The sequence below is a fragment of the Drosophila virilis genome, chromosome 2 (assembly GCF_030788295.1).
Source record: "Drosophila virilis strain 15010-1051.87 chromosome 2, Dvir_AGI_RSII-ME, whole genome shotgun sequence".
NCBI lineage: Eukaryota > Metazoa > Arthropoda > Insecta > Diptera > Drosophilidae > Drosophila > Drosophila virilis.
This window is the reverse complement of record NC_091544.1, coordinates 32,410,915-32,432,951: the sequence shown is the minus strand read 5'-3', so window position 1 is coordinate 32,432,951 and position 22,037 is coordinate 32,410,915. Positions and strand designations below refer to the sequence as shown.

The 22,037-nt window shown below is 39.5% G+C and overlaps 1 protein-coding gene across 12 annotated transcripts in view; it reads left to right on the top strand.

Moving 5' to 3' along the window:
- Positions 1-22,037, top strand: part of pum (pumilio) — a 231,356-nt gene that overhangs the window by 149,290 nt on the left and 60,029 nt on the right. Inside the window, exon 9 of one of the 12 annotated variants that reach the window (XM_070207249.1) lies at positions 4,856-6,254. The exons of the other annotated variants lie outside the window; for them this stretch is intronic. Within the exon in view, the coding sequence (XP_070063350.1) occupies positions 4,856-5,119 (264 nt within the window). The 3' untranslated portion in view covers positions 5,120-6,254. Of the gene's footprint in view, positions 1-4,855; positions 6,255-22,037 lie in introns of those variants that run through there. 12 annotated transcript variants of the gene reach the window in all.

Below are 22,037 nucleotides of genomic sequence, written 5' to 3'. Positions count from 1 at the left end.
TTGCCCAGCCCCATCTGCTGTCTCAGCCACTTTTAGTTGCTTAAATACATTAGCGGCCCCAACCCCCACCCCCCTTTGATACTGGGCCAGTTAATGTGCAGCATCAGCAGGTTAGCAGCAGAGCCTCTCTCAGCGCCGGGTCCAGCGTTTACTTTGTATTCATGTGACGCTCGAATGCATCGCAAACTCATCAACTTGACGCCCAGCCGCAGCGACACGCCCCCCAAACAAACACTCGCCATGCACCCAACCCTGCCTCCCGTACCCACCTCCCCTTTTTTTGACACTCCACTGTGTCATCGGACGTTGTCTTTGCCCCATCTTTGCGCCCTGCACATGTTACACGCATATTCGCTCAATTAAAAAGCATAAAATTACATTTTCGCTTAAATAAACTTTGCCTCCCACTCGCTGTTTAATTCTCTCTTTTCCGCTCTCTCTTCTCACTTCTGTTTTCGTCTATCAGACAACCCTCGGCAGCTGCGGCTCCTGCCGCCTGCTTCTCATTTTTCTGGCTCGCGTCCTTTGTCCTTGCCAGACTTTAAATACACTTTACACTCATTGTTTGGCATTTGTTCCATTCCGTCGTTACTCGGTTATGAACATTAACATTACAGCGCCTTTGCATTTTTCGCTTCTCGCTTTGCTTCTTCATTTTTCTCGCCATTTTTGTTGTTGTTTGTTTTCTCTTTTCTTATTGAATTGAAGGCCACTTTTGGTATGCGGAGTCGAGGTTCACTGAGCCGTGCAGTGGAAAATTGTTGGCAGGCACTCAGTTAAAGGTAAATGCTGTAAGGACGATAGTGAGTGATTTATGTGGGAGCAGTGTAGATAGGGAGAGGTAGAGCGTGAAGAAGCTTCGGTTATTAGCTGAAGTAGTCTGTAGAGATGCTAACCGCAATGTACAAGAAAATGTTAAAGTGACGCTGTTAACGTAACCGCTTAAACTGTTGCTGTTAAAGTAGGGCTGCTTATCGATATTACTAATATCCTTATTTTCGTCTACAGAATCTTCTCGTTAACGTTTAGCATGTGTCTCACCGCCTATATCTTCACGCCACATTAAAGTTTCTCCCTTATCGATAGCACAGCTACATAGATATAAACTACCTTCTAGAGCTGCAACCCACCAAATTGCAGACAGCAAGAGTTCGTACTCCTAAACAAATTTTTAACTTAGCTAGCTTGCGGCTTCGTTTAACTTAAAGTTTCTCCCTGCTCTAGTAAATGCTATCAGTAGCACAGCTTAATCGATGACTCGCTTTTAAGGCTGGAATAAAACAAATCTAATAAATGAATATTCCCTAAATCTAAACACTTGTTAAGCCAATTTGGGGCTACACTTAGCTTAAGGTTTCTCTCTCTTGAATAACTGGCGCATTTCACATGGAGGAATCGCTTGCTGGTAGTTTAACCACTTGATAAGACTAACGAAATGTTTTGCGGTCGACTGTTTTGCGCTTTATTTTAGACAGCTTCTTTTACAGCAAACATTTCACTTGGCAAGTGCAGAGCGCCCCCCCACCCTTCCTGGAACTCTAAGCCCCTGGCCTGATAAATGTGAGAATATTAATTTCATGGGCTTAGTTTAATATTTATATAAAAAGTGAGGCTTATAATATAATGAAATGATGTGTGGGCTGGGGGCGGACAGCACATGTCCTTACAGCAAAATAACAAGCAGGTGGAAGAGGAAGAAGCAACAGCTAGGGGCAGAAAATTAAACCCTAATTACAATGCAAAATAACTATAAAAAGGCGACATGTGTCCCATTGTCCTAATTACATTTTCAAATCCTTAAAGCCCAGCCCTTAAGTATGCTAATAATTTCAACTTTGAAGGACACACAGAAAGAGCGAGAAAGTGAGAGAGAGTGTGGGCGAGTGAGAGAGACAGCAAGAGCAACTAAAAATTTGCGGGACACACACAATTTGCTGCCATAGTCACATATGAATTTTTAAGTGCAAACATAATAAGCAGCTTAATGAACACAACATTCACAGACCTCATCGAAGGAGCAGAGAGAGAGAGAGAGAGAGAGAGAGAGGGAGAGACAGCGCGCGTGGGACTCCATTGAAGAGCACACGTGCCGCTCGCACTTTGGCTCTACCGTTCCTTTTTGTGAGAGGGCGATGGAAGCCGGGTGAAGGGATTCGGCTTGGCAAAGCAAAAGCAACCCTTTTTGAGCATGCAAAGCTTGTGTCACGTGTCTACGTGTGTGTGAGTGTGTGTGTGTGTGTGTGTGTGCACAAACTTCATTAATACGGACAGCGGTTGGATGGGGCCCATTTGGAGTGGCGCTCGTGCAGCTGCCATGTGATATATTTATTTAGCAGCTCTTTAAGTTTCTCATAAAATGTGCTATCTTTTAAGGTGTATATATATATATATATATATTCATGAACAGCATCAACGGACACGTCGATATAACTAACTGCGAAGTTAGTCTAATGAAACTGTGGTAGATCGGTATTTTTTGTAGCTTTTGGTATATTTTCATTTATATTTTAGTAAATATAAATGCCGGAACCAACCACTATATCACTAAAATTCATAAGTTTATGCGTCCTATACGAGCAATATCTTATCAGCATTTGACCCCTATATCGTATATCTATGCGAATGATATGACTTTTTCATGAGTAACTTCTTTGTTTTTTTGTAGTTTAACAAGACTCAGCGCTTAAGAGCCTTACTTTGTTTTCAAGACAGCAACAATCTGAATATAAAGCGGATATAGACCATATCGGACAGCTGTGTACAGTAATATATAATACGGACAGCTTTTAATAGGGGTAAAGCACCCATAATCCAAAAAATGTCCTATAATTGTCGTTTGTCTTTCCGCACAAAACGAGCAGGCTTTTCCCATAACTGGAGAATCATACCTTAACAGTGGCTGTTCGTTTAACGGAACTTTTACTGTGATGTGGTGAATATTAAGAACTATATCGCAAGGGTATTATAGCTGCGACTTCGCTTTCAACCCTTCTTAGAAAGCAGCCAGTAATCATCATCAGCAACATCATTATCGGCATCATCATAATCGTTAACACTTTAACTGTTGTTGTTCTTGTTGCTGTTTTTGTTGTGTTCTTTATCTCCCTTCTTCTCAGGCGTCGTTCTGCCTGTCGCCGGTCTGTCTGTCGGAGCTGAGCGAAAAACCACAAAGAACTGTCAAAGTCGTCGTCCTCAGCGGCAAACATCATTATCATCAGCATTGTGATCATCATCATCGGTTTGATTATTATTTGCATTTGCTGTTGTTGTTGCTGTTGTTGTTGCTGTTGTTGTTGTTGCTGCTGCCTGTTGTCATATCATCATTCGGCTTGTGGCTGTGTTGTCCTTTGTTGCTTTGTCGTCCTTGCGTGTCGTCGTCTGCCGCAGCGCCCGTTATTTGTTTGTTGCTGTTATTTTTATGCTCCCACAATTTGCATTTTAATTATTTAAGAGAATTTTGATTAAAATATATATACATATGTATATAAATTTACAATGCGCTGGCTGGCAACATTGTTGCTGGTTGTTGTTGTCTTTGTTGCTTTTATCATGCCCTAACCGATTGCAAGCATATCAGCTAAGCGAGCGAGTTTTACTTTTGTGAAAAATACTTGAGTTTTTATTTAGAATTACTTGAAAAGAAAACTAAACATCGCCAGAATAATAAAAAAAAAAAAACGATCGTAATAAGTTGAAATTAAAAAGGCTTCTAACAATAGTTGGAATAGAAAAACATTTATATTTAAAGTATATAATCTGAAAGTTCTCCATAAAACTGGTTTTTACGAATAGTAAATGCAAATATATCGGAGAAAAAAGCATCTAAAATATTGTATCAAAATAATAAATATTTATTTAAAATGAGTTCTGTCTAGAATTTGATACAGACCCATTAGTTTCCCTGTATTATAAGGGCTGTAACAGTTTTGTGGTCCAACTGACCCATTTGCTGGGATCTTACAAATTCTTTGAATGTATTTTCCTCGACTTTTTTCTCATCTGCCAACTGTTGTTTTTATTGTTGTTTGTCTGGCGGAATCCCTTTGCTTTTCGTGATATCGCGTCTTTAAGCCGAGTTGGCAGATCCGAAACAGAGGCAGTTGTCATCAACGTTTGACGGATTAAACCGACCGCTGAGCTCCCTTTTTCAGTTGTGCTTCTTCTTTTTCTGAGGCTCTGGCCCGTTCCCGCCCTCCTGCGCTTATTGGATACTCTCATCAAATGGCGGTTGTTAATGAAATTTTCATGAAAAGTGTTGAAAAACGCGCGAAACAGCTAGCTTGCGGCTAATTATAAGTGAATGGAAAACGTAAGGGACATCGTTTTGGTGATGGTGGGGAGAGGTGGGGAGTGTTTCTACATTTCACACGCAAAAACAATTTATGAGGGGAAGCATTATTCAAAGTGACAGCAAAGTGGCGTCAGCTCCCCTCGGACTACCTGTCAAATGTTGACCAAAGAACTCACACAGCTACTTGCTTACCAGAGGAGGGGAATTAGTCAGGGGGGGGTTGGGAGGGAGGATGCAGATACAGTGCGCTGTAGCTGCCACAAATTTTAGTTCAACTTGCACCCGCCGCCCCCTGTTCCTCGTGTGTGCAGCGTACAAGCAACAAGCAATAAACATTTTTATAGCCATAAATTGTTGTAGCACTTGTCTATCTATCTGCTCTGCTCTCCCGTGCCCCCTTCCCCGCCCATGCCCCTCGCTCCCGACCTGTTTATTTCTTGGTAAATTTTTCATAAATTTTCGTGTTTTTATTGCATTTTTGAACTTACGAAATATTGTTCTCTTTTTCGTACATTTTTAATATCTAACGTGCGTTTTTTCCTTTTCTCTATTTTTGTTTTTCAGGTAAGTTTCCATTTACAACCGACACGATGGAAAAGCCTCAGCTGTGGCCTCCCCCTCTCCTGCGCGTCTTTGACTCTACTTAAAACTAAGGCACAAGTATTTTTATCTCAATTGTTGCTGGAACTAGTTCCATTAGCTGATAAAAACAACAACAATTTTATGTTGAAACTAGTTTTTAGTCAGCATCCACATTTCTCTGGGCTTTTGTTTTTTTTTTTTTTGAGGATTTGTGAATCTTTAACGGACGCAATTTGGTTCGCTTGACGTCAGTCGAGAACTCGTTTGGCTCCTAACCCAGTTAAGTCGACAAAATGTTATTCCGTTTGCTACTCCAGCTTTTGTTTGAGTGTAATTTCTTAATCTAAAGCTTTTAAAAGGCGGTAGCAAAAGTTAATTAACCTCATATCAATTGACATACTATGCATTACCATGAATTGCATTCCACTTAGTCGCTTATTACTAAAACAATGAGAGGAAAAGGCGTTAAGTAAATAAATATATGCGCAATGTCGAAGATAAAATACCCTAGGTATAAATAAATTAATGTGAATAACTGAAGGACATTTTTAACTTTTACAAAAAGGTTTTTTATTCCTTTAGTGGCTGCATTAACAAAAAGTGATAAATTCTAGTTTTTCTAGCTGAATTCAGTTGTAAGACTTTATTTTCTTTAAGCGCGAACTAAGTTCGAGATCACTATCGGTGCTTGTAGTCCGATCTTTATAAAATTGTTAGTAGGTATTGTGAAAGAATCATAAAGTGAATAATTCTGCTCTCGCTCTCTAGCTCTTATAAGATAGACTCAGCTCGTTCTCCTAATTGAGAAGACTATTTTCCTTCAATATGAAATAAGTTCATGAGTCGCATCCGTCCTTGTAGTCCAATATAAACATTTTAGTGAGAACCAATCCAAAATGAGAAAAAGTCCTAGATCCGTTCAGATGAACTTGTAATGTTCATCAAGAATATATACAATACATCATACCCATTTTAGCCAACATAGGGTATCAAAAAAACAAACCAAGAAATGAACTGAACTGAAATAAATAAATAAACTCAAGCAGCGCAAACCGACAAAACTTGCCTTGAGCTAAATTTAGTTAACAATATGCTGCAATATGATGTGTGTACAGTACTTATTGTATTTATAATTATTATTATTAATTTTTATTTTACTAAAGGTATTCTTTGTTTTGTTTCGCCATGTGCCTTTCTGCTACTGGCTGCTTTATAAATGGGGCTCTCGGCTCTGTGGTTCTTCAGTTGAAGGCATATTATTAATGTCTAGTTAAACGAAATGGCGTTTCGTTCTGCACGCGGTCTCTTGGATGCCCTGCAAAATAAAAAAAAAAAAAAAAAACGAGCCCAACCCAAAAGCAACAGCGGGGTTTGGGGCGGAGTTCAGGCCTCTTCATTCAGTTTTGCCAGCTGCAATATACTTTCTGGCTGTTTTTAGCCTTTTTTTGCGCCTTGCTTGTTAATTACTCACTAAACAGTCGAAAGCAAACGAAAAAAAATACGAAAATATATCTAGCTAGATCTGAAAGCCACAAAAAATTATAATAAGCAGTCGAGTGGTGCGCAGCATGCCGGCAGCGACGTCGACTGCGACTGCGGCAGCGACAGCGACAGCGACAGCGACAGCGACTAAAAATATATGGGCGCACACCTGCACGCTAGCAGCGCTGCCAACGTCAGCTGCGTTGAGGTAAAAATGTATTTTTATAATTTGGAAAAATGATTTTTCCTACGCTTGCGGCAAATATTCTGGGTATCTTTAGTTTTGAACGAGAAAAGCAGCATATCAAATATATTGAGCAAGCGAGAAAAATGAAAATATGCATGGAAAGCAATTTACACATTGTTCAAAATAACGAGACGCCCGAGACATGTATACATATATATGTATATATAAAAAAGTATATAGATAAAGGTATTTCTTATACACACATGTTTAGCCTGCATTTGGCATGTGTTTGTGTTTCTTTTCCTGCCTCTGTTTATTAGTCCAACAAATATTTTAGTAGCCGGACAACCTAATTTGACAGCTACTTAAAACTAGAATAGAACTTGAGCACAAATGTCGGCCAATAGAAATAACAACCCCCCTTGCACCCTGCCTGGTTATTTAATTCAGTTGCGGATAGCTGCCATAATTCAAGAGTTCTCTTCTCTGAGGGGTGTTTCTACTCAGGCCTCGCATATATCTATATATATGTTTAGTCCGTAGTCGCCGCTTTACCACAGCGCTTTGATTTGTGCGCTAACAAGTAAATTGACCTCTCCCAGCACTCTCCATCACCTCTAACTCCCCTCCCACCCTCCTCTATGCTGCTCAATGTTATCAACATCGTCATCAACATCCCTCAACATTGTGTTCGGTAAATTAAATTAAGCAAACAAACAGATGCACAGACACTGAGGGCCGGCATATTGTACAACATGACAGTGGAAATCATCCATTTATGAATGTATTTATATACACATAGATATGTGGGAGAAGTGTACACTGAGAGAACAGATAGCTCAAGTTCTATGCAAATGCAGCTGGTGCAAGCGGCAAACATTAAGATATGACATAAATTGAATTTTAAAATGGATCAAAGACCAGGTTTTAAAAGAGGATTTTGCTTTCATTTGTAGCCCACACGTTTTGTTGAGTGTACGCACATGGGTGTGTGTGTGTGTGTGTGTGTGTGTATGTGCAAAGCTTGGATTGGTTGAGAAATCGTTTCGTTTATTGCAATTGCTGCAATTGTTAATTGAATTCCGCTCGGCGGCTGCAAGCTAATCAGCTTTTGTCCGTCAACAGGTGCAGCCCGCCTGCGTTTCAATTAATTTCTCTCCCTCTCTCTGTTTCGGTCTGTGTATTTGCTTATGAAAAATGTCAACCGAAAAAAAAAAAGAGAGAAAACCCACTTAAACAAATAAATGACATCATTTTCATTTCCGTTTTTGTGCAGTTCACGATGTTAAGAGATCGCACTGAAAATTCAATTAAAGCGCTCCACTTGCAAATGCACCCACAAGTGTGCAAACCCCACCCCTCCTCCCCACATACACACACACACACACCCCCGGCAGTGCCCCTGGCCGACTTCCACTTGCTTTGGGCACATATATGAATAGGTCGGTCTGTTCGTTTGCTTTTTGTGCGCCTTAAATGGATTTTGATTGAGTTTAATTAAATTTTATTAGGTTTTGTCACCCTCGCACACTCAGTCGTGTCGTCGTCCGGTCCGCTCCGGTCCCGCTCCGGACTGCGACTTGCGCTTGGGTCTGTGTCTGAAATGGAAAAACCTTCCAATTTGTGCAGTCGCCTCTTGTTGGAAAATCAAAGCATTTGCTTTGGGCTTATTATGCTTGAGACCAGCTGCAAGCTGCTGTCTTTGTGTGCGTGCCCATATGCTAAATGGATTTGCTGAGCGTGTGTGTGTGTGTGTGTGTGTGTGTGCATGGTGGATGGTGGGAGGTGGGAAGGGGGTTATGCTCTATGGGGGATCTAAAATTTCACTCGTTTCAATAGACATTCGCATATATCCATTTGACGTTTGTGTTTATTGAGGCTTTCGGTTGCTGGTTTTGAATTTCTCTAGGTCTCTTAAAACTAAGTTAGTCTCTCTCTCTCTCTCTCTCCGACTCTCTCCCTCTCTCTCTCTCGCTCGCTTAGTCAAGCTCAATTGAATGAAACGCGTTGAACTGCTTTTTATAGCTTTTAAAAGGTTTTTTTTTTTTGTTTTGTTAAAGTTTGATTCGATATCGATTTGAGTTTTTTGTTTGCTTTTCAGACACAGTGTTGCCCACTTTTTTTATTTTTAAGATCTAACGACACATATTAGCCAGACAAAGTTCTGTTTTGTGGTCGGGTCGTCGTCTGGCCAGACGTGCCAAAGTGCAAATTGCGGTGGCAAAACTGTTTGGCAGCTTTTTCTTTTTGTGTGTGCACTTTTTTCATTCTCAAATTCAGCTCTAAAAATTGTTTTTAATCAATAGATAATTGAACGAAGTGTACACATACAACATATTTGTAAAGTCCAACAGTTATTTGAAGTTGAGTTATGTGAGGTTGAGCTTATGGACCTATTTAACTATTTACATTTTTAGAGTTTCGATTGAGCAGACAAAAGTTGAACAAAGCGCCGTATTCAATGTTATTTAGTCTAAGCACAACTTGTACCTTTCACTCAAAGAAATCCCAGCTGTTGTATGCCCCATTGGCAATCCTAAGCTCTTACTGACACTTTCTCGTCGATGAGGCAGAAGAAAAAGAAGTAGTAGAAGAAGCTGAAAAGAAGTCAACTCGTTGAGTTTTATGTGGCTTGAAGAGCATTTACAATGCAATCAACTGACAGCAGAGTGATGGAGAGGGGTGAGAGGGGAACTTAACCATGTGTTTATATTGTTATTATAAGCGATGACACCTTGCCAGACTGGTGAAAGGCAGGGCTGTGTTCGAGGGGAGTTGCCAGACAGTGCGACACCTTTGTGCGACGGAGGCTGCTTAGCACAGCTTTTGGGTTTTATGAGCGGCAATTTTATACAAATTTAAGCTCTTAAAGATGCCATTTTGTTCTGTTTTGATTTCCCCAGAGAGAAGGCGAATACACAGAGAGAGAGAGAGAGAGAGAGGTTTGTGTCTCGCTCTCTCTCTCTTTCTCTCTCCCACTCTCTGGGGGCAACTTCGATATGTGCTCGGCGTGTGGTGTCCTCTGACAGTGTTGTAACGTGATTTTTTGTTGCCACACCCGCCCGAGCAGCTCCACCCCTTCCCCGCCCGCTCACTCCCACTTGCCCCTTTGTATTTTGGCAATGTTGTATTTTTTATGTATTTTTTCCCTTTGGTTTTTTTTTATATGCATGTCAGCGTGGGCGTTTTGTACGCTGTCTCGCTGTGTGCTAAGGGTCCTTTAGCGCCCCCTTCCCCTCTCACTCTCTCCCAGTCTCTCTCGCGCATATCCTTAATACATAAAATATGTTTGATGGTTGCCAGCCAGCTCATATGTCAAAGGTTAACGCACGTGCCCATGGATTCAGTATCGGATTTGGGTTCGATTCGAAGCCGGAGTCGGAGTTCGCCCAAATCGAAATTTAATATATTTGTGTAGTGAAGCAAAACTGTGTGAACTTTAACATTCGTTTCGTTTGCCAACTCGCATTTTGTGGTTTGCTTTATTTTCTTTTTTTCTCTTTTTTTTTCGCTGCAACTCCCGCCCTCCTGTTCGTGGTCTTGTAATTCTTGTTTCCACCGAAAAGTATGCTGTAAAATTGAATTATTTATGATAGAGCGACTGGCCAAAGTTTTTCATTACAAGAAGACAGGAAAAATGAAAAGGAAAAACATTTGATATGGGTACGATAACTACAGGAAATGGGAACGCAGAGAGTCGGAAAGACAGACAGAGATGGACACAGATAGACAGGCCGCTTGCCCTGAAATCAAGCATTTGCCATCTGCGATAACGCACCGTACGGTGCGACCAGATCTCAACAACTTTCAATTAGCCAACCTCACAATAATGGAAATTGATTGCCATTGTCAGTTCAATTGTTGCGCCCGGAGCTCTTCCGGCTACAAATCAATTATCGAGTACTCATTTCATTCGCAGCGAGGTGTTCTATTTTCTATTTACCTTTCGACGAAAGAAGAAGAACAACAAGAAGAACGACACAATACAAAATCAATAATTGAGCCATCGCCGTCATAGAAAAAGTCAACAAATATTGTTGTTAAGGAAATCTCGACTCGTACACCAAAAGTTAATTTCATTGAAAGCGACAGAGTGGCAAAGGTAACATACAGCGGGAGCCCCCTCCCTAACGAACATTCTTATCGGCACTTCAAGTGCTCTCCTCAATTTGTGATTGCGGCCTTTTTATTTATTTTTTTTGTTTTGCTCTTTCCATAGTTCGATTTGATCTTTTCATTGCCGCAATGTCGCAGTTAATTGTACTATCAATATTGACTCTACACCAATTATCTATTTATAACCTAGAGAACATATATATCAATCGAAACTATCCAATCTAATTAAAATATACGTTTTCGATAACCAACTAGTGTTACAGTAAGAAATGAATTCTATAAGAAAAGTAAATTATTGATATTGAACTAGGTAATATGTTTTGTGTTTGCTGGATTTTAACTATAGAATCTATGTGTATGTGGATAACAATATTGATATATTTTATGTGCGCGTGCTTTCAACATAAAGAATATATAATAACAGAAATCGATACTATCAATAGTAATTAAACTATCATATGTAGTTCAAATATATACCATCGATAACTTTGTCGAATTTATTCTATGTTAAAAATATTGTTAAAGATTATTACTCAATATATCTTGTCTGAGATCGTTTTTAACTCTCCTTAACTAGATCGGTTAAAACATTTATATATATTTTCTATTGGTTATCGATACCGATTTGTATTTAATTAATAATATTTCTTAAATATCAGAACTCTCTTCGCTAGAAATCAGATTTCTTTGAAGAGAGCATGTTATGGCAATTTAGAGATATTTTATCTAGTAAGCTCTCAAGAGCATCAAATCTTATCTTCTTATTCCATAGTCTCTTCTATCCTATTTTATTTGAATAGGCCCAACTTTTGCCCTTACCTAGCTCACAAGTTCATCAAATCAGTTGATAATCTCTGCAGCTGTATTTATATAAAAATCTAATAATATCTGCTCTGTAGGCAATCTCGACAATCTTTCTGAGGTGCTTCTTTTTATAATCTCTATAATCAAAGTTAAGAGTTGCTTTCGACTAATTGTTAAGCAAACAATGCGGCTGTTACTGCTTATCTAAACTAACCTCTATTTGCGATAGCTACCTGATTTTTAGTGCAGCTCGTGCAAATGTCGGACACGTAACTGTATAAATCTTGAGCATATGACGTGCAACTTAAAGTGGCAGCCGCCGCAGAAGCCCCTTTGCCACACTTCCCTGATCTCGCAGTCCTCTTGCCACACGCCGCATTCGGTATCATGCCGCGCAAACAGCTCCACAGGGGTTAGATTTTTGGTTGTGCGCGGAAGGATGGGTATGGGAGGGGGGTTGCGGGGGCTGCGAGGGTGTGTGTAGCATGCACAGATTTCAGCACCTTTTTTGCCGAGTTTTTTCAGTTTTTTTTTGGCCAGCCACAGACATGTACTGATTTCGTATTTATACCCTAGCATAGAGCTTGGAAGAAGGCATCTCTGAATTAATAGAGTATGCATCTAATTCTGATCAGCATCAATCGATATGCAGAGACTAGTCCCTAAAGTATTTTAGTTGTCTTCAAGTTATACTTGGCTGATATATCTATTTAGAGGGTGCTGGTTCTAACACCCATATAATACCGCAACTACTTAGATATGTGTTGGCCGCTGACAGAATGTCTGGCAACTCTTTGAAAACCTTAGGAAAACTCCAAGTTCCTCACATATATATAAACAACATCTACTCAATATGCGACTTTTATAACAATTAGTCTAGTTTATTGCATGAAATCGGGAAGAGGCTTAGATTATATAGGTCTAATAGGGTATTTAATCTTTGGCATTCCCAAGAAATTTGTTTTTTCTTATATATTTTTTTGCTGCTCAACCCGTGATGTAATTTTCCGCAACTTTTTCGTGTTGAGAGCAAGACCCCCTCCTCCCAGCCGAACCCCAACTCCTAAAACCCTCGTCACATTAATGTCTCTATAGCTGTCAGTTTAGCCAGGCAACTAGGTGGCTTCCTGTGTGGGCGACTGGGCGACTGGGCGTGGCGCTTGTCTGTGCTTATCAGAAGAGCAGAGCCAAAAAAAAAATGTACGAAAGAAAATCACATTCTGCGGCAGTTTAACGGGTTTTGCCAGGTGAAAATGTTGGGTGTGCGTGTATGTGTGCGCGTAGGTGTGTGTAGCTTGTGGCACGCGCTTTCGACGCTTGTCAAAAGCTTTAAACTTGCGCTTCTTCAGCGACTGCCTTCCGCTTGCCAGCCATGCCCTGCGCCTGCCTGGCTGCCACACGCGGCGTATGTGTAATTTTTGCAACTTTTCACTTGCTGCTCTCGCTTGATGGCGAAACTTTTGGCATCAAATTGGCGCCCCGTTTGCTGCTGCACTTTTACAACAATTTATCATCGTGCGGCGCAACCCCTGGCCATCACTCCTCTTCCCCCTGCTCCTAGCGTCTGCGTCATTCTTGACGCCTGACTAATCGCTAAACAATTGTTTAACAATTTAAATGGCAACATAATCACATTAATTAGCATTTTCGTTGCGCCTCAGTTGGTTTCGCTTAGTTGTTGTCGCTTCTGCTCTGCTTCTTCCTGTAAGAGCAACAATTGCCAAAAAAAAAAAAAAAAATGAAAAGAAAAACAGAACTTTTCCCACACACACATGCGATTCTTTATTTTTGTTTTTGCTTTAGTTAACAGTTTATTTTCTGTGCGCGATTCGCACCAAAATATTTTCTTTATATCATAGATGCAGTTCAAACCTGTTCTCATTTGCTCTGCAAATTAAAAATATATTCGTTTTACACTCGGAAAACAGCTGAAATCTGAATATTCATATACTTTTCTTGTTGCTGATGTTGTTGTAAAGTGTGTTGTGGCAATTGCGCCTTCGCGCTGTTTTGTTTTTTAAGTTGTATTCATGAAATGTTCACACATATTATAAATACATTTATTTAAAGGGTTCATTAAACTTTCTTCTCTTTTATTTTTTAATTCTATAAAACATCTGCCCAGCTGTTCGTAATGTCACCTGTTTTTAATTGACCCACATATTAAATACTTTGCATAAATTAACTCGAGTGTTAAGCTTTTATACTTATAAAATAATATACTAATATAAATAATTTTTAATATTATAACGCAATATAATAAATATAACATATAAATGTTTTTTGAAAAAGAGTTCAGGTCAGACATTCTGTTATCTATTCTATAAAATTAGAATTATAAAATTATATAGATTACCCGTCGTTGCCTTGTAAAGGATAAAAAGAACTCTAAAGGGGTCTCATTATTGTTTGTATATATCTCAACTTTAACTTAATTTACAAAGTCTCTCCAATCGTGTCCCATGCATTAAATTATAAAAATGCACAATTACTGCAAAATTTGAACCAGCGATTTCTCGCAGACTATGCAAAACACGTTTTTCGTTTTTCTTTATATTTTTGATTTTTGTATCATTTTTCCACTTAAAAGTAGAGTTTTCCAAAAAATAAACCCCGCCTTGGTACTCACTTTTGACCGCAAAGGATTAGATATATTTAGCTAATTTCTGTTTATATATATTTTTCTTTATCCAAGCCCATGCAAATGCGGTCATTTAAACCAGTTCGTTTAAATAAACTATGCGCATTAGTTGAGCGCCGCCAGAGAAAATTTCAACAATTTTGTTTGGTCTGTTTGCCAATGCGCAATAAGTGTTGCATATTTGTTTATGACTTTCATATGCATAATTACCGATATAATTTCCAGTTAATTGCAATTTAATTTTTGCGTAATTTGTGCGTACAACAACTACATTAAAAGAAGCAGGGGGCAAAAAGGAAAAAAAACTAACAATAAACAAATATTTGCTGTGTTTTGTGTTGCGGTACATCAAATCAACACACAGCTCATTACCATTACCGCCCACTCCCAACCGCCCCCCTCTTTCGGGACCTGTCATCCATCTATTCACCCATCCATCGAGTTATTTAGCTGTCTAACTGACTGAATGTCTGTTTGCTCATTGCTCATCATTAGAGCCAAATAATGAATTCATGTTTTTAGCTGCTCTAAAATTCTTGTTTAATTTGGCTTTCAATGTTTTTCAATGCCCTGTGGCAATAAAAAGCTAACGAGGAAGGTAAAGACTGTATTCTTTTTAAACATTCTTAAAGAGCAACAAATGCTGAGGTAATTTCTCCATCAATATCTTAACAGCATCAACCTCTGTTATCTCGAGAACTTTTAGAGCTAGTGTCGCTTAATTTGGTTTAGTTTCAATTTGGTCTAAAACCTCGGTCTCAATTTAATGTATACCATGCTAGAGTTAGTATCATGCAGGATTGCTTATAGGATATCTGCGAGTCGTACATTTTTTACTACATTTGTTTTTGTTTAAGCTTTTTTTTACGCTCGCTTTGTTTTTATTTATGTTAAACAAATGCTGTTGAAAGATAAATTATGCACAATTTATTTATGGTTGGCGCAAATGGATCGATATATTTGTATGGAGTTAGCGGCAGGGGCTGCGGGGGATTTAAGTGTTTCTTTTTTTGGACATTTCAAATACTTCCCATCCCATGGAGCTTGCGGCTGGGGAGGCACTTAATAAATCGCTGCTCATTAAAAGTTTTTAAGGCAGTTTAACTTGCTTAGCACTTAAAAACACTATGAACTGACCTTAGAAGAGGCTGCCGCAGCCGACCCGCATTAACATGTCTTCTCTTGACGTCTTTAATTGCTTAAATCTAAGGCTTAATTAAATTGATTTATGTAAGCGTTTTATTTATTTTTTTGTTGAATTCGCAAAACACTGTGCAACTTTCATATTGTAATTTGTAATTGAAGGTAATTAATGCGCAATAGCCACAGAAGGCGTGGCAGGGGGCTCTCTCGCAAGTGCTGAGGGGCTTAACTAGCAACAACACACACACACACACACACACACACAACACATACGAACACACTCACTTGGATGAGATTATAAATAATTGAAACATTTATTGCAGTCATGTGCAATTTCGTAGCTAATTATAATAAGCAACCGTGCCGTATGACTCGACTTGGGACTCGCTCTCGCTCTCTCTCACTCCCTCTCACTCTCTCTCATATGAACGCCCCCCACAAACACACGGTCTCTTTCTCTCCCTCTCCGTCATAATTTTCATAATTTATATTAGCTTTGCAAATAGTTGGCTTGTCATTTGGCCTTAGATATGCCCCATTCTAACAACCATGCCCACCTCTCTATTAATGCCCAACGCATTCCTTACCCAGTTTTTGGGCGCTCTCTGCAGCTGTCATTATTACATTTTGTCTTTGAGAATGCGTTGTTGTCAATGCCTAACAATTAATTATTATTTATTGTGTTTGGACTGGGCTGCCGCTGAAGCCTTTACAAATTACATTCATATTAATTACGTTATAAGGAATTTCGCGTAGACGCAATTTCTGATATGTTTATGCAGCTGTCAGTTGTCTGTTTGCCAAAAAAGCAACATATTTTGCATATGACAAGCTGCTTTTTTATATATATATTTACATATCTAGTATATCTAGTATAGCACATCTTTCGTTTGCCTTAATTTGATTCAAGTATTTGTAGTAGACCTTGCGTGTGATATACGCCAAAATTTTCAGCTTTCTAGCTCAAAAAGATCCCGAGTTATGCGCAAAGAAAAAACGTGCAACATATGGAATGCTCTTTACAGCTTCTGTTATTTACGAGTGGCTCGCTCTGTGCGCTGTTAATAATTACCTCTGTTAATGATCTTTTGGGATGTTGATTATGATGATTAAATTGCGAGTTAATAAACATTTGTTTTTTGCGTTTTTCGGCGTAATTTCTGCAACTGCCGCCTGTCTTGTGTTTTATCTGTCATGTTTATTTATTGTGCTGCGTATTTCTTTCATTGGGTTCTGTTTTATTTTTGTTTTTGTCCATGGCAAATACCCCATTGGGCGCGCCGCGCCTATTAATAAGCTTTGAACGTGGCCACATAAATTTGTTGATTTATTATGTGGCACTTAATTAGGCTCAGCTCAGTCAACGCACTGGCTTAAAGCCATCTTCAAATTGTGTACAATTTAATGAAGTTAACAACATTTGGCTAAGCTCCAAAATGTTTGGCCAGGAGAACTAACTGCATTTGCAGACCAGTCAAAACCAGTCAAAGGCCACAGCTGTCTGATAAAAACGAAACCAGAAATAAAGTTTCGGCCACTCGACAAACTATGCAAGCGATATGAGTGTTTGTATGTGTGTGTGTGTGTGTGTGTGTGTGTGTGTGTGTGTGTGCTAACCTGGCTAACGTTAGCAACAGACCACTGAGTTTCTGGCTTTTAAAGTTGCCAACATGAACAACACACATGCATCGTCGAGTATTCGAAAAATGATAGCAAGTATCACATATGAGTAGCTGCTCATGCACTCAGCGAAAAACTGCATGAAGACGTGCTTTGATTCCATAGAAATATTGTCCACTAGGACTCACTAATTGGACTTAAATTGATGATTTATTTATTTCTTATTGCGAATTCAAGAATTCGATAACAAGAATCTAAAGTAATTATAAAAATGCTAAAGTTGAACCAGCGACTTACCCGCTGCTAGTCCGACGCCTAGACTAGAGCTTGCAGCAGCGTTTTTCTTCGAGTGTATTTACAATGATACCTTCACTCCCACACATTTATGACTATCTGCCTACCCATATACCGCCCTCATATTCGACTGTCCCCTCACGTATCTTCTCGCAGAGATACTCATATCTCTCATAATCTGCAAATAGGCATCTGGTCTTTTTTTCGTTTGCCCTGGCGATTGCTTTGCAATTTGTTCTGGCCAATGCGCGCAACCTGGCAGCAAATTGCTGGGGCAACAGTGGGACTCGAGGCGGCTGAGGGGCTAGTCCAGGGGTGGGGCGTCGGTCAGCTTGCTGCTTAGATGTTGTTCGGCTGTTGCTTGGCTTCATGTTCGACTGCAATTAATGTAGACACTTAATTAATCATAAAAATTGGCGAAATGTGCTTATGGCTCATTTAAATTGACAAATGTTGTGTGGGCTGCAAATATCAAGACCTTACAACGTCGTCATCATTATTATCATCATCGTCATCGTGGCGTTCATCTACGTGCCGACGATTGCATAATTTCCGAATCAAAAATCACAGATGACCTGATTAACATTTTCTCTGCGCTGCTCTAGAGCACAACTCGCGCCCCTTTCTTGTACTTTTAATATTATTCATAAGCATCATGCGCTCATCAGTTTATGATAATGATAACAAACTCATTAATTTGTCGGCTCGTATAAGTCTGTCATTCAGTCAGTAAATCAGCCGCTCATAACTTTACAAAAAACATCTGTCTGTCGTCTTCTGGTCTCCTGCATACTAATTTGTCTAACCGACTGATGTCTGCGTGTAACCCACTGGATTAGTTGTGCCGCTTCTTGTTGCCAGATTTTGTGAAATGCGCATTTTGACAGCTCAAATACTCAACAAAATTCATAACAGCTTTAATGCCTTGATGGGCGTCTAATGAGATTGTTTGCCAAATTTTAAAGATCCCAAGAAATTGTAACATTTGTATAGATTTTGAGGTTAATTCGTGCGATCAATAGCTATGCCAATCTGCAGACTTCATTTTCCAAATGGAACTCAAAAAGATCCTGAGATATGTTAAAACTTTAAGCATATTGGTGCTGTCAGTATCTAGACCATGCTGCATACCAAGTTTTCTAACTGGAACTCACAAAGATGATATGATATGTCAACTTCCAAAGCTTATTTGTATGGCCAGCATATAAAGTTAGCTGCATCCCAAACTTTATAGGTGGAACTCAAAAAGTTCCTGAGATATGTTAAGTTCTTAAGCATAGCTCAAGTTGAATTGAGCGCCAGCTCTAATTGTCCAAATATTCTGGCACAGTCTCTTTAATCTTTTGATGCTCAACTCAAATTATAATTCCTGTTGCTGTGCCCTAATTATGCGATTTATATATCTATAGCAGAAGTAAACAAATTTCATCTCGAGCTGCTCGTTTGGCTAATGCCGCTCACGTACACAGCGGCACTCCCCTCTACTCATTTCCCTGCCCCCCCACCTTGCTCTATGCTGCACGCGGCCGCACTAATTTTATGGCTTAATATACTCGGTACTTCCATCATTTGGGAGTCGGATCTTAGACGCCCCCAGCCTAGAAACTATGAGAGTTTCCTTGGCGCAAAATTGGCACTCAACGTCGTCGTCGCTGTCGTGAGCTGTCAGTAATGCTTCACTCATTCCCCCCTCTCTCCCACCTCTTGCTTCGCTTGTCCATGTGCCATTCATTGTGTATGAAAAAAAAAAATAAGAGAAAAGAAGAAGAATTTGTCACGGCAGCTTTGGAATTCTTAATTTTATTACACTTTTGGCGTGCGTAACGTGGCAAGAGACAAATAGAAAGACAGCCCGAGGAGGCAGCCCAGCCAGAGGGGACAGCTAGAAGATATCGCCAGAGGTCTGGGGGCTGTGGGGTAGTGGGGGGTACTTGACGTAGTTGGGCATAGGCCAGGCAGCTTCTGGTTCTTGTGACTTATTTTTTTATTATTATTTTTTTTTTTTTTGCTTGTATTTCCCTTAACATTCCTGCATGCAAATTTCAAACCCGCCTTCGTTCGTGCCTTGTCGGAAATGACATTTTCATGCGTAAATTGAAATGTGAGCGACGTGTTTGGGGATTTGTTTTTCTGCTTGTGTGTGTGTGTGTATGTGTGTGTGTGTGTGTGTGCTTCCCCCGATAGAGACACGCCTCTGAGAAAGTAAAACCAAGTTGTCATTGCTTTTAATTATTTTTCATCTAGCCGCCTGTCAGCGTCTTCGCACCAAATGCAATTACAAGCTTAGCCACGCCCCCCTTGACAAGCGGCAGAGGTCGTGGTCTTGAGCTCTTAACTTTGGGCATTTGTTAAACTTATTAACTTTCACTCCAGCGTTAGCCAAAGGCCCTTTGAAAAGGCACTTTTTCAGACACAGCGGCATAATAAATAATAAATTCGACATAAACGTTGTGACAAATTAAAAACGTCTATTGAACTTTATTCAATCTTTGCTATAAAATTTATTTTTACGTAACTCAATTTTAATTATTGTAGATTTCATTTCAAAAAGCTTGTTGGCCATGAGTATGTTAGTCTAAAACTTTATATACTTGTAAACCTTATTTTTCTCTGCCAGATTTGGACTTATCGAACAGAACAAGACTTTAAAGCATTCTAAAAAATCATTGAAATTACTTCGTTTAATTAAATATATTTTTCCTACTTTCTCTCCATTTCAGGTAAGTTGAAATGATCCCTGGACCTAGAAAGCCGCACAATAAATAAATTGCTATGCAGCTAAGTTGCCTTTCAACTTCCGTTTAACTTGTGCTATCTGTGCTTATATCATATGCCTTGCACATGCTATATATATTTATATATCATATTCTAACTGGCAGACAGAGTCGGGCGGCATTTTAATTATTGCAAAACATAAAACTGCCAGCAAAAGTCGGTCAGAGGCCTCGGCAGCAGTAGTTTTATTGTTTTTGTTCTGCCGCTGATAAGCGCAGTTTCTATAACATTTCCGGTGCGATAAAAAAAACTCGCCTAGCTGAAAGCAACAAACGCACACACAACTATCATGAACTATATACATCTATAAAGGGCAAGAGAGAGAGAGAGAGAGAGAGAGAGAGAGGGAGAGAGAGAGAGATAGAGAGAGTATGTGCAGCTGTGTGCATTTTAATTCAAGCTGGCAGCACTTTTTTCTGCTGAGAAAAGGCATTTGCTCTCCTACACTGAGATAAAAAAATGTGTCAAAGCAAATGTGTCTATGGCAAAATCAAATTGCCAAACAAATGCACAACAAGCCGCCGTCGACGACGACAAGTTGGGGGATTCCCCCTCGAGTCGGGTTTTGGTTTTTGGTCTCGTTTGCCGCCAACATTCAATAAAAATTCAATTTGGAATCGAATTTGTTTTCGCTCGGCTCGTTTTCTCACTCGCTCTCCCTTACTCTATAGGACTGTTATCCTCTCTTTTTTTCTGGCCAATTGTAAACATTGCAAAATTGGCAATGATATTGCTATGCATGGACGGCAATAGGCCGTCCCTAGGTTTATATAGGGAGCACGTATAGAAAACTTTCTGTATTAGCTTTTGTTGCATTGCACCTAAAAACAACGGGAGTTTATGATATAAACAAGGGCCGTAGCAGTGCGTTGAGTTTCCATATTGTAAACCATTTGCCTAACCTGGCACTTTCCATGCATAGTTAGTGCCTTTTAATACCCTATAGTTCTATCCTATACTGCAAACCTGAGATCTGATCTATTTGAGCTCGGGCCCTAATGGAGCTAGAGATATGCAATTGAGTAAATCCGTTTTGAAGTATGCATCAGAGCTTACATTTTGGCTCACACAGCCCGAAATTGTTAACAACTAACACGGCTATAAGTGAAGCTAGAGTCCTGAAATTTGGTGTGTCAATATTTCAATACTCAGACAAGCTTGTATCCGTATCAGAGATTAAATATGCTTAGGCAATGCCCTGTTCATTTAACAAATATATATTTAGAATCATCTTCAACACATAGTCAAGAATTTGGGTATGCTCATCCCACAGTTAACACAAATATATACCAAAAATATCTTAAGGAACGCTTTGCGCGAGTTTTGAGTTATGTACAGGGTATATGCCATTCGGCAAGTGCACTTGACACTAGCTTATGGCATATGCACATAATGTTTGCTCAGTTATATTTATTACATTTACCGTTTTGTAAATTGGATTTTAATGTCAACAAAGCAAATTTAGCCTAAAAGGTACAGTCGGAAAAACCAAAGCATATTTTTGTGGGCAAAAAGGCAAAGCCTCCAAATTAGCCACAAAAACTGAAATTAATTAAAAGCCCAGCAGAGTGCGACTTTAATGGAAGCAAAATAAAAGAAAAGTAAAATAAAACACAAAATATTAAAAATAGCAGAAATAATCATTAACAAAAGGCCAGTGCTAGGGTTTTCTTTTGTTATTCTTTAGGGCTTAATTCTCTCCTATTTTTTTTTTTTTTGTCGCCAATATGCAAAAGTGAAACTGGTCGATGACAATGTTGATGATGAGGTTGGCAGGCGCTGTTGCCAGCCCATTCACAACATTTCTTCACTTGGGTCACGACGCAAAACAGTTCGGACAGCAGTCACGTTAAGCGGAAATGGCAATGTCTAGACTAGATGGGCCAGCAGCGAAAACAAAAAATCAGAAATGAAAACCTCCCCAAAAATCACCGCAAACATTTGCAACGGCTTTCTCCGCATTTTGTGCCTTTTGCCGCCTGCCAGCTGCAGAATAAACCGCAAACAAATTTCTGGAACTACCTAGCCCGGCCAGAGCCAAAACCCGCCACCAAGTCGCTCCGCCCCCAATTTGCTGGAGTAGCCACATGAAAACCGCCAAA